We start from the raw sequence: 14,419 nt of genomic DNA on the forward strand, positions 1-14,419 counted from the left end.
ACTTCCTGTCAGTGGTCTGATGATGTTGGGGAGTGAAGTTGGTTGGTTACAGGCTTTCTGTCTGTATGAAACTTCCTGTCAGTGGTCTGATGATGTTGGGAGTGAAGTTGGTTGGTTATAGGATTTGTCTGTGTGAAACTTCCTGTCAGTGGTCTGATGATGTTGGGAGTGAAGTTGTTTGTTTACAGGCTTTCTGTCTGTGTGAAACTTCCTGTCAGTGGTCTGATGATGTTGGGGAATGAAGACACAAACACAATTTAAGTATAGATGGTTTATTGACACAGCATGACTTTACGTAAGGACTACAAGCTGAAGGCAACCATGAGATGCAGTAATTCAATGAATAGTTTAAACATAAAATGTCCATCAGACACCCCAAGCCTATACGGCACAAGGCCTGTACAAAAAATAAACGGAAATAACATTGAGCAGTAAATTGTGGACAGGATCAGAACTATACACAAATAATTAGACCAATCTGACTTTGTTTACAGCATCTTTGACATCAGAAAACACTAACAAACATAAAAACAGATTAGACAAAAAAAGAGTCAAAGAAAATGACCTCTGTTTGCAACTACAAGGCCACAAAGATGCCAAATTTACAACAAGGTCAAAAATACTGCAACAAGGAGTGCTATCATTTGACAAAAGTCATGACCCTGATCTTCATGTCAACACTTTGTGGCTTTGCAAAGCAAGTCAAAATCTTGTGACTATGGTTACCAAGCTGTGAAAACTTATAAAACAAATCTGTTGCAAAGTGTGGATATTTTAAGTGCATACGATGTTAACTTGATACAAAAAATACATTGCATGTACAATGAAATGAAAATATAAAATGATGAACATAAAAATCTACATTTTGTTGTTTGAAACTTAAAACACATCATTTAGCAGGTAAAATCAATGGCAATAATGGTTTATTTACACATAAAACATAATTCATAATATGAAAATCACAGTACTACATTTGGCGCAAAAAAAAAAAATGAAAAAATAAAATGGCAGGGAACTGGAACAAATCTGACCGGCTCACTGACTTATATGGCCGTCAATATTTCATTTATTGCTGATTTATCTAAATTAATCTTTTATCATGATTTCTGGGTGAACGAATCACTCTCAAAGTGGTATCTATCCAATCCGAATAACTATTCTTTGCTGTTGCAGAGTATTAAATGGAAAAATCTTTATCAGTTTAACCATGAATTCGTTTTACATAAGACGAATATTCAACCTAAAATGTTCATGTTATGTATAACAATTAATCCTGCCTTTTCATTTTTATGAATTAATATAGTATCTAACTTGAATTTCTCCAACCATCACTACAATAAGGCATTGAAATATATACATCATTGTAATATTTGTAAAGAATTATACCAGTTGTAAATACAGTTGTTAATGTTATAAGCCTATTAGGACAGGCCTTCTACTTGTGGTTTAGCATTCGTGACTCCAATCAGCATGCATATAAAATGGCTACTTTAATATTTTGAATCCTTCAGTCACTGCCCTTAATATAATTATAAATATAATAAATATTGAAAATAATCGGAAAGACAGTTACATTTAAAAGCTATTTTAAAAAACATTTAACCAGAATCCTTTAAATTTTCAGATTTTTTTTTCTGTCCATCACAAGTGACTTATTACAATATAACATTCTTGAAAACCATCTGGAGCAAACGCTATTTGAAAAAAACTAGAAACAAGCTGACAAGCTGCCCGAGTTGCTAAATATTCAACATATCCAACCTAAGTAAAAACAGTGAGTTAATCATATGGTTGACTAGTGACGGAGATTACAAAACAGAATACAATTTACAAGCCCATTTCTAAAATGGTGTGACTACACTTAATTACAGGTTTTGTCAATTTAAGATTGGTTTATAGTGAAGCAAAAGATCAACTTGGATATTACGACATTAAACAGTTATATACTGGTGTACAAGTCGATGAGTCCGCTGTGCCTGTGCCGCACACCTTGCCAGTCCTTCCCCTTCACTACAGATCTATAAAACTTGTATGGCCCCACCCTACTCGACCCCCACCTTGAATCAAATGACTCCCCATCGAAACGAAACATCACCTTATAAGGAGATTTATCATGATTGGTGACCTTTCAAAAAGAGGAGTAACTGTCAGCCAGTTAGGTATTTCAACAAGTTTTGTTACCTCTTGTTCTTGCACTAAAATATAAATACCGGTTGAGCAACCATGTTTCAAACACATTACCAATGTATAGAGTATGGACAATATACAAAAAATGGCAAGACCATATATCAAAATGTATTAACATCATCGAAAAAACACCTATACAAGAACATTAGGATTTTCTTTCATCTTTAAACGCAATAAGCTCTTCCATCTTATGTTACACTGAAATGAAACCATGGAAAAAATTGCACATAAGTATGTGATTAAGTTTCTCAATCAACACATTGTTGATTTTCTCAACTTTCTTTCAGCATGAAAGATAATTTACCACTTTAAACGATTCTGGTGAACTTTGTGTGATTCCTTCTATATGCCACTTATCATACACATACCACAAACTTACAGAGAATGCTAAAAAACATCCAGAAATGATGAAATATCAGGACTGATAGTAAAAATCTTCAGGCAGACTTTATTGAACACAGTACAATATGGGAGTGGAGAGAAATATACTGTAACTAATTATTTTACAACATCACATGACAAAAGAAGGAATTATTTATTTTTTGTGTAAATATGAAACAGTGCTGCCTTCAGGTGCATCCATACCTGATTTAAAGCAAGAGAACCGCAGAACTAGTCATGAGTGAATGTGATGATTTTGTTTATGGTTTTTTTTTTTTTTTTTTTAGCGAGACAGAACTACATTTACGGGACTGACACTTATGTACACACAATTAGTATTGCAACAAGCCTGGGTCAACTTCACCCAATTTCAGAGTTACTTCCCTTGAACACACTAATTATTCCCAGTCTTTCCCCAATGTCTAACCTTCACCTTGGATATCTACCTTTATGTGTCAATAAATATGACAATGTGACAAAACCTCTTTTTCAACATAACTTTTTTGTACCATATTATGTCTATATTATTCTGAAGCTATCCAAGCAAATCAAAATGGTGATCATGAACATCTTATATAACCAGTGGATAAACGACAATAAATGTAGAGACATTATCCAAACATTGCTGGGATGCTTAACGAACTTTCAATGTAAAATACATGTATGATGTGATTGGAAGAGCATGTTATTATTTAGTCGTCTTTTAAACAAAATAAAAAATGAAAAAAATTTAAAAAACAAACGAAACAAAGATGTTTGAAATAAAACACAGGAAAAGCACCCAACTCCCTACCTGGTACGTCAACAAAAATATTTCTCTCGTTCAAGCACAACAATATAGTGCATTAAGGTATTAAGACTTTAACCGGCCATCGTCTTTGATCACCCACAATCTGCTTCAAGTACAATAACTGCCTACCTATCCATATATCGACATCTCCAACAGAGTCCTGTGACAGATGGCCTATGTTTTCTTAGCTCTAGACAGATAAGCAGATGCTGCTTTATGTCTTTAATAATCTGACAGACGAAAAAACCCAGTCTTTCATTGGGACTGCACTTTAGACACTGAATCCTAAGTAAATGAATGTACATCCAGCGAAATCAAGAGGTCACTTGCTGGTGGTACACCCAACAACTAGTGGAGGCAGGTTTCTGTAAGTGTTCTCCCAAACACACCTATATCTGGACAGTGGGCACAATACTGCTGGCTGTTCTTTGCTTATTTCTCTGTTTCAATCCTCGGGGAAGCGTATGAATGAATATAAGCTAAGGGAAAGTCTGCATATACACATTACTGAGTTAATCTGTCCACAGGAAGCTAGAAGCTCCATCCCAACATGTCGGTTCTAAAAAATTGGACCAAAAAATGTTTTAAAATTCTTGTCACCAAGACAATTGTTTCTTTTCCAATATTTCTGGTCTTTCCGATCACAATCAAACAGTCAGCACAAATGTATGCTTCTGTTCTGTGCAATTATAAAAAAGTTTGCATCATTCCACATATAAAGATCACATGACTTAGTCACATGTCTATCTCCTACTCTCAGACTAAATGGCACTTTCTTTACTTTCTTTATTCTTGGCCTTGCCAAAGGAAGGCATACGGAATTTCTTCTTCTTTTGCTTCTGTTTATCCTTGGATGGTGATGGATGTTCTTTAGTTGGAGATCCCTGTGAAAAGGTATAAATTGTTTTCAATATCCCTTGTCATGGTTTGATGAAGCTTATTTTCATATTACAAATCTGTTAATATCCAGTATGTTAAATGCTCCGGTTACCATTGGGCAGTGCCAAACCAAACTCCCACCCATGTGGTCACAACTGTCTCAGACGGCCTCAAGTGTAAAGAATGAATTGTTCCAGACTTTATTTAACAAGCATCATTTACTTAAGGGCAAACTAAGTTAAGAAATTATAAGTTTCATTATTTCTTGAAATAAAGAGGGAAGATGAATCTTCTTATTATTCTATAAAAGAAAAATATAATTGGTTTAAGTAGGCTTTTCTCACCTCTTTACTGCTACGATCTTCAAGTGTTTCTCCTCCGCTAGCGCTGTCTGTGGACTTCAGCGTGTCTGATTTGGCGGGGGAAGATGGCTTCTCATCGCCATTTAGTTTACGATCTGAAATGGATGACAGCAAAAGTAGTTTTACTAAAAGAACTTTGGGGGAAAAAATTGAACTTCATATAAATGACAGTACAGTTACCTGACCAAAAAATTGCAACTATCACATCATGGTAATAACATGTGCCATACCACAAATTATGTACATCAATATATGTCTGTTAGCTGACAACATCAATAAAAGGAGTTTAAGTAAATATATGATTTCACAAATTCACAATATTTAATGAAAATGGATTATACAAGCACAACAATATTTAAAAAAAAAATCATTGATGATACAAAAAATTTTTGTCATTTGCTGACAGGAAATAGCTGAAATAGAAAATACATGTAAATGGATAACTTAAACCAAAACAAATATTTTCCGATTACCTCAAGCATATAAAGTCAGTTGAAAAAAGTGCAGTAGTATATCATACTGAATTTAAATATCCATTACCCAGAATGGTACAGTAGAATATTTGTGAAACCATTGACAATAGTTTATACACCATAATGATGTAAACTTTGATGTATTTCATCCTTCGGTACAGGATTGCTAGTTCATTCTATTTAAAGTATGAGGCAAGCTGCTACAAATTTTATGGAAATGTTACTGATATTTACAGTATTAAAATCAATATTGAGCTGTAATATGATATGGTGGGTTATTTTGTTATTAGGTTTGTTGTTAATCATATAGTAGACAACCAAGGAGTAATGAAATCCAAGTGTGATTTTCATAGACATATTGTTGATAAAGTACAAGACAGAAATAAATACTCTGGGTATTCTGGTGTAGTTCTTTATAGACAGGGAGCCAACTAAGCCAACTAGATAAATTTAGTACAATTAAATAACTTCTCAGTGATTTCTTCAGTAAAACTTTCATCATTTCTGTTCTAATGCAACAAATTCATATGATTTTTATTTCTTATTTCTCTAAGACAGTAAATACTTGCAAGTAGATTAATTTTCTTTACATTTAATTAGGTGTTGGTTTAAATTATTTTCAACTACACAAAGTCCTTGATTATCTTGCTATTTAATTAAAAAGATAGCAGGTAATTCTAAAGAGAAGATATCCTGTTCAAGGACAGGAAGATCACGTTTTTAAACCCTTTCTGTCCATGAACTGGTACACAAACAAGGTAGACTAGTACTGAGTAGCCCGCATTTTATGCTTGTTTTCTGAAACATAATACCTTTTAGCTAACTTTATAGATTAACCATGTGCACTGAACTTTAAACTCCCAAATATTGAGTTACTTACAAAATAATGCAATAAATATCCATTGATATCTCAAATAAATGTAAGCAAGTACTTCTGGTTGAAACATTCTAAACCTGTATGCTTTGAAGTCAAACGGCACTACCAATTAGTGACAGAAAGAATAGATAGTGGTCAGTTCCAGAATTAACAAGTTGTTCTAAGGATAGTCAGTATTTCTATTTAGTAAAAGTTCAGATAAAAGGACTACAGAACAGAATGAAAATTAAAAGCTATACATAACAGAGATTCATTTCTTTAATATTGCATTCACACCTGTCAATAAAGGCCACTAAAAACAGAAGACAAAATGGTGCTTATTTTGAGGCCTTTATAGGCTTTTTACTATAGATGTGACCCGATTTCAGCAGGTATAATGTCACAATGGTTCTCTATATTTTATTTCTTAAACAATTTTGTTCAATTAAATCCTTACAAATAGAATTTGAACAACTCAGCCCATATTTCCTTAATCAGTTTTACAAAAACTGATAGTTTGGATGCATAAACAACTAAATTAATATGTACCCAACACCAAGGAAACAACATTAAAAGCCAAATCTAACCAACATGACACAATAAGACACAGCATCAAGACAAATTAGGATCCAAGTTGTGAGGAAGGGTTTCAGCAAGGATATAAAGCTTTTGGTTATTGAAGATGAATGTCTAAAAATTTGGTGGTTGAAATTTTAGTTTGACAAGTTAGAAAATCAGAACTTTTTTTATATTACATTATCATTGACTGACTTTAATTATTCATTTTTCAGTTCACATAAATCATGCTTTTAATTCTGAATTATTCTTTCAATACTGAACAAAAACAGATATAAGTTATCTTTTGAATTATTCTTTCAATACTGAACAAAACAGATATAAGTTATCTTTTGATATCTTTAGATACCATAAATTAATGTCATTATCTCTATTTTAGGGCGTAATACAAACTAAACATAAGAAACATTGAAAGAATGTGTTCAAATTCAAACTTTGAAGCTCAATACTGGCCATTTAGGTATTACTAATAAAACAGGTAAGAAGCATGCAGGTGTCAAAGTTAGCAAAACAGAAATGGTTAATCTGCCATCCCAAGTGGAATGAAACAAGTATTATCCACAATCCCCATGGAGAGTGGTTTCAGAAAGAGTTTTCCATCCCCAGGGGATTGTGTAGATAATCCTCCGTCCTAGAGGTGTCAGCTTACCTTTGCCTTTAGCCTTACGTTCAGATTTAGAGCGCCCAAAGTTAGACTTAGTGAGTTCCTGTATTACTGTGAAAAACAGTGATCCTACATTACACTATCTACATTCTCAGACAACTTCATGTTAGCGAGATAGATGTGGGGGAAACTTTGGAGAAAACAATGGAGATCTCCACTTCTATCATTTGCACAGTCTTATTTCAGAAACCAAGATATACACCTTAAGGCCTTCAATTTTTTTTAAAATAGGCTGAGATAGAAACTGACTTTAAAAACAGAAGTTCTGAATATAGAATTTCAAAGTTCACTCTATTGGAAATATTAAAAGTTTGCATTATGTTAAAATTCTGAAAAGGTTGAAATCTCAAGCTATAAAGCTGGAAATTCTTTTCTCCAGCTATTGTTTTTCTTGTGTATAGATAAAAAATATCTTTTAAATTTTAAGTTAACACTATAAATAAATTTCTATAATGATAAAAAAAAATGCAAAATAGGTATGTGCACAGCGTCTCATGTATGCATCAGGATGAAATATATAATCATAGAAATCAAACCAGTTTGCAATTAATTAAAATGTAAAACATACTGAGTGAAGATTTTAATTTTATTAAATAGTATGCACAGAAGTAGACAAAAGTTTTGATAGCATGAACTAGTGGAAATCCCTAATGTCCTCCAAAGGTATATTTAATTAACATATGATAAAGTGACGATTAAATGTGAATGAAATGAAACCACTTTGTGAAACAAATTGTTAAGACTTATCAAAGAATTAAACGATATTGGGTCAGACAAAAAAATTTGCAGCAAATATTTGAATTTTAGCTTTGTTTTGTGACAGTAACTGTACAACTTTCAAGATGTCTTAAACTGTGTAAAGACCGATCTTCATTTTTACAAATATTTATCAGAACCAAAAACATGAACAGGCCTGAACTTTGGCCCTTTAATAAACAGTTCTCAATTCAATAGTTCTAAAATTAGATAAACCTGGATAGCTGCAAAGTGGCATCAAAGTTAGGGGTCATAGGGTCAAAAGGTCACATGGCATGCTTACGTTCTGGACTTTTTGGGGGTTCCCGTGTGGACTCTGATCGCTGGAGTATGACGGGTGCCGGGGAAGTTGGAGATGCAGGCTCTGTTACACATGCAAAAACAACATCAAACATGCTTAACCTTCCCTTCCCTACCAAGCAACCATGAACTGTATGGCCATTTGTACCTGACCAGTCCATTGGTGGTTTGTAGGGGTTGCAGTGAAGGTCAACTAGAATATACAAATAACATTTACACACTAATTGTACTGAAGCATGTTAAAAGTAAACACATCTGAAATAAAAGTCACAACATCAAAAACAACATCTTGAAATGCAAATCACAACATCCAACAAATTAAATAATAATTAACTGACAACAAATAGAAAACACCTTTGCTTATGTTACAAGTATAACAAATTTTTTTTATCAAGGCATTATGTTTGGTTGTATGTCAAAATGAGATATTTTTTCCATTTAAATAATAACCTGAATTTTATTTTTAATTATAGTTCTTGTCATTAAATTTTTAAGGAAATTAAGTAAATTCATACAACATATGCATGCATGTAGCTTGTGAAATTTAGATGTTTTATAGAGTGAAAATTTTTTGGGGGCCATTCAGAGTGCCTCAGATTGCATGCAGTCTTGTAAGAAATGTATTTCTAAATTTTCAGTGTCATAATCCTACTTTCTTCACACAAATTCTAGTCTTTATGTTGTAGATCTGCAAGTCACAAAATATTTCAATGAAACCACATCCCATTGTAACTTCCATTCACCTGGTGAGTTAATTATCTCAATCATTAATGATAATGAATCTAAAAATAACCCCAGTATATGATTAAATGATACCACAGCAAAATTAAATGAGCTTGTATGATTTTTATCAAGTCAATCTGTGAAGAAAACAACCTGTTAAAGAATTTCAAGATAATGTGGGGTTTTGTATTTTACACTACTGCATGCAAGCCATTTCCAGTGTTAGAGGAGTTGTCTCCCCTATCTACATGTAGTATTGTCTCCCCTGCGACCTGAAATCTAGACCAAAACACCACATTATCTTGGTAAATCATCACAATGGAGGCAAATCAAGTTAAAAGTGAATCTATTAGTGATCAGAATGATTATGTGCCACAGGAATTCAAACTTCTTAAAAGTCTTAATGTCATGTGTATGTGAGCTGAAAATCTAAAAGAATTGATGGTGAATATTGGAAACCTCATCTACAGTCCAACAAAACTGAGCCAATGATTTAAGTGAATTCAGAGGACCACAGTTTCAACAACCATCTTTCTCTTTTCATTCTTCTTACAACTAAAACAAGCAAATTAAAAAAGAAAAAATATTCACCATTCCATTGTTTTCACTAAAATTCAAAAATCAGTGATGTTCACCTAACCTTACAAACATACCCCGTTATTTCCCATTCTGTAGTCCTTTTTTCCTGTTGTTTTATTTTGAAAAGTTAAATCACAAATTTTCAAGGAACATTGATTGGAGAATCTGTGGTCAATTCTACACTACAAAATGTGAGGAGGTACACAATGAGCTGTCTGTACCTAACCGCTGAGAGGGGACAGGGGCAACATACGCATCATCTATGGCTGTCTCCTTCCAGGCGCCCGATTTGGGTCGCCGACGTGCTAAAAAAGGCAACAAAATAAGGGGGGAATTGCAATGAAACCAAGCGTGACAATTAAAGGAATAATCATAATAAGGAGAAATAACTCAATTTTATTAGTTTAAGAAGCAAGTTTATAAATTGATGTAATCTTGATAGAAATAAGTTTGTAAGATATAACAGCATTTATTAAATACTAAAAAATCTACTAATGCTCTTTTGCAAGATTTCTAGTAAAAGGCCAAACTGGAAACAAATGAGAAAGTAAATAGTAAAAATGTTCTTCTACAAGGATATAATAGATATTGATTAGCAGTATTAAATTTAAATAAATTTCTGACATGAAATATGTCCGTTCTTTGTTCCCGATTATATACAGTATTTTCTTCAATATGCAGTTATGTAATATTTGTCTTGATATATAATTAAGGTGATCTTAATTGGAAAGCCCTTTTTTATACATAAGGATATGTAGAATGATGTCTACCAATATATCAATATATTGGACCAGATTCTGACCGTTGATTATTTTTAATTGAAAAACTTTTGTTTCTTTTTCTAATTTGTTAATTGGTATATATTTCTCATAAAGTATAGTATCTATGAATAATATTTATCTACAGATAAAATTTGGGTTAACTTCTGATTAAAATTTCAATAAATACATTCATCTTGATATTGCAAATACAATTTTGGATAAACTTCTGGGTAACACTGATGTTAATATCTGGTCCGAGCTGAATACCAGACCCACATATCCAACCTTATCAAGCATTTCTGGTTCTGGTTCTCCATTCAACGATATCTTGTCTATAAAACAATATATTACATACGATAAAATTCATCTTCTGCTTCTGCCTTAAAAATATTCGAACATTTTTGCCGTATTTGGTAGTAATTCTGATTTTCTATATACTAAATGTTCTTTGAAGCAAATTTCTGATTACAAGTACATGTTTCATTTTTTACTGACCATGGTATGGGAAAATAACATTGTTTGAAAGACTGACGTCAGATAAGGAGCTTTCTTCATCTGGAAATCAATTAATAATGAAAAAGATTTGAAAATCATTTTGTAATTTCTGACCGGTGCAGTAGAAAAATCTCGATCAAAGTTAAAATGATTTTTTTTTTCAAATTATCCATAATGGCTGAGAGTAACCTATCGTCTTTGATGACTACACGATCTGAATCCAATTTGGAGTATGGCCGAGACTTTGTCATGATTTACGTATCAAAATGCACAAACCCCACAAATGAATTATAACAATTAAAAACTAGAACCAACTCCGCAATAAAACCCTGCATTCAAATATGGAGCAAGCGCATGACTACACAAGTATGAACATGTGGCAGTCACCCACCCTGATACTTATCATCCGTGCTGTACATGTGGTTAGGCGGTACATAGGGGTCTAGTATATCATCTATATTGGTCTCCTTCGACATTCGCTTCTTGCGAGGTGCTGAGACTGTGAAAGAAATATTTTTTATGTATTCATAGAATACACTGGGCAAGCATTGCTATGTCTAATAAAATTTAATCTTATGAAAGTAAAATGAAAGCTTTTATAAATGAAAAAGCAAACAATACAAAAACGTACAAAAACATTTTACAAATAAAGCTTGGAACATGGGGACTACAAATGCTGTGTTGGACTAAAATTGAACTTCTTGGAGTGGCTAAACAAAATAATTTATTGGGAAACAAAAACTGAAATTATGACGGTCAAAGGACAAGAGAAGTGTGTAAGAAAGTTCTGATGATGAGAAAAGTGCCTAATGTATTTTTATATAAGAAATTTCTTCTTGTAACATCATCCATAAACCCAGAAATTGTGATTTTGTACCTAGTGTTACATCATAACATGAAGTGACAGACAATATTTGCTTGATGAAAGAAAACACTGAAATCAAATGATGACTTAGTTTAATTTTGCAGACCTGAAAATTAATTATACACCAAACTATCTACAGCCAGCCTGGTGGGAAAATTGATGATCAATAATGATAATGCAACATTGAGATGGCATCCCATAGCTACATATGAAATCAACAACTCAAAATCACTCGTTCTTAAAAAACAATTAGGACGGACACACAACCGTTGAAAAATTATGTAAGTCTAACAGGTGTGAAGGTTGACACACATATTTCTCGTAGCTTCTGTGAAGACAAATCTATGTAGGATGCTACATAATAGCAGCCAGAATAGAATCTAAAAGATGGAAACATAAATATGTACATCATTCAAACAATGAGCCATTGATAACGTTTAGAAACTGGTTCAGTTTGAGTCTGGCCTGAAACTGTACCAAGTAACACATCTTCATTAAAAAAAGTAATTTTCTTACTCTTGACAATAATCCTTTCATCTGGGTTGGGTTTTTTATTGGTGGTGTTGCTTTTCTTTTATTTTTTTCTCCACATGAAAGTTTCATTGGGTGAATATTGACATCAAAAATCAAATAAATAAATTATATCATATAGCAACAAAGAACAATAATCCGAGACTGATGACTGATAGTTTGGAAATATTTTATTTAAGCTTTGCACGATAACTAGACTGCCATATCGTTAATGCAAATAAACACATTACAGAATGCTTCTAGCTTTAACAAGTCTTAAGCAATAAGCTTATCAAGAATGTGCACTACATAAAGATTGACAAACTTTTACTGGTCCTACCTAGGTCTTTCCTTACTGACCATAGGGCATGTTTAGGTCACTGTGTATTGGTGATATATACAGAAGTTTATTCTGGTGTTCAAACGTTCATGCAATATGAACAGATTACAGAAACAGCAAAATTACATAGAATTGTAGCTATACAGAACACAATATAGGATTCGTAGGGAGTATTATATCAGCATGAAGTATGAACTGTATAGCGAGCATGATATCAGCACAAGAGAATTTAGGGTAGTAAATAGAGTGTAATTTGTATAGGAGCATGATATCAGAATGAAACAGAACAAAATAAATCGTATGGGATTATCAGTATAGATTGTGTATGAAGCACGTCAGCATGAAAACGCATCAAGCTAATATTTCATGTACAAAGTGTGATACCAGTGTAGCTTCCTCCAGGAAGTACCATATCACTATTCATTACATGCTGCATCAAGGAGTGTACTTTCAGTATGGAATTGTAAGGAGCATAGTTTCAGCATATGTTACTGAAGGACTACTGACCTGTGGTGTTGGGAAGGGGAGATTGAGTGGGAGGGGAGGGGTTTTTGAGGAATACATCGTCGTCATCGTCATCATCATCTTCCACCACCGGGGACTTTGAAGCAGTGGTCAGCCCACTGGTCACATTAGCTCCAGATTGACCGGATACACTACCAGCTGAACGCACTATCATGCAATTACAACAAGCATGCAAGGTAATATGAACTAATTCTACAGACACACAATCAGACATGGCTTTGTAAATACCAAAATCCATTGACAGGTTACTTCAATTGAAGACTGGGTTACTGCCAAAACTTAATTCTCTCACAAAATTGCTTTTCATTATTTCCAAGTTGTAAACATCATTGTGTAGATTTTAAACTTTTAAGTTTCTTTTGAAAATATCTTTTCCAAACAATTTCAGTAACTGGGTTGCCAGTTTTTAATCTAATTTTGTAAATAATTAACAACATAAAAACCATGTCCAACATATGGCATATATTACCATACCTCCTGTAATTATTGACAAGCAGAGTACTTTTTGATTCCATTTCTTTCAGATTTTCTTTTAGATAAATCTGTCTAGATTGGAGAGGTGGGCACTAATCACAGCAAATATGGTATAGCAATTACATTTTTGTTAGTATTTCTAAAAAGGTTTTTAATCCCTGGTATTGGAGCAATGATTTACTCTCAGCCAAAAACTGAATCAACATTTTTCTCAACATCTTATTGAACTTTGTATATCATACACTTTGTATACTCTGAGACAAATCAAAATGTAGACTGCTGTGTGCTCTGGCAGACATATTCATTTCCCCACAGATTGTTTTTAGCATAATTCTACATACGTTTCAGCTTCTTCCCCCTCTCCCCCACCCCTTATCAATCTACTTAGTGAACACTGGTTCAAAACAGATTCTTTCAGGATTTGCTTAGAAATCAAGACTTTCAACATTCTATTGTTAACGACTCGCTCAATACATTTAAATCCATAGATTGTCAATATTGCTAAATATCACTTACTGTATCCAATGTTTTTTTTTTTCTTTCTGTTAGCTTTTCCACCACCAATATGTTATAAATGTATATGTTTCTAAATATCTGTACGAGTATAGCCCCACACAGTAATGACTATGCTGATATAGAACAAAGCGAACAGAATGAAACTCATTACTCTTATAAGCAAAGCCATCAATAATAGCTATGTAGAAAATTACTGGTGAGTCATTTCTGTTTTTATATTTAGTTAATAGGAAGAAAGCATGTTGTCATATCAACATTTTTTGGGAGAGGGCAATTAAAAAAGAAAACAGAATTCTTGTCTTCTTCATTTCATAAATTTTAAAAACCAGACAAAATGTAAATTGTTCATTTTGGTTTTGCTTTCTGTATCATTTTCAGAACATTTTAAGAGGTGATTTATGGATTTA

General features: G+C 33.0%; 1 protein-coding gene across 5 annotated transcripts in view; it reads right to left on the bottom strand.

The window, feature by feature from the left end:
- Positions 1-256: 256 nt before the first annotated feature.
- LOC132552780 (alpha-adducin-like) overlaps positions 257-14,419 on the bottom strand; it is a 68,269-nt gene continuing 54,106 nt past the window's right edge. For 3 of the 5 annotated variants that reach the window (XM_060216972.1, XM_060216970.1, XM_060216971.1), the window contains 3 exons: positions 11,174-11,281; positions 4,582-4,694; positions 257-4,242 (listed from right to left, as the gene is read on the bottom strand). In XM_060216972.1, coding sequence (XP_060072955.1) covers positions 4,120-4,242; positions 4,582-4,694; positions 11,174-11,281 — 344 coding nt within the window. In that variant the 3' untranslated portion in view covers positions 257-4,119. Of the gene's footprint in view, positions 4,243-4,581; positions 4,695-7,153; positions 7,220-8,207; positions 8,289-9,747; positions 9,832-11,173; positions 11,282-13,004; positions 13,170-14,419 lie in introns of all 5 variants that reach the window. The other 2 variants (XM_060216974.1, XM_060216973.1) reach the window with 2 other exon arrangements.

The sequence above is a fragment of the Ylistrum balloti genome, unplaced genomic scaffold, assembly GCF_031769215.1.
Source record: "Ylistrum balloti isolate Yb309-2 unplaced genomic scaffold, AGI_CSIRO_Ybal_v1 Utg370280, whole genome shotgun sequence".
Classification (NCBI taxonomy): Eukaryota; Metazoa; Mollusca; class Bivalvia; order Pectinida; family Pectinidae; genus Ylistrum; species Ylistrum balloti.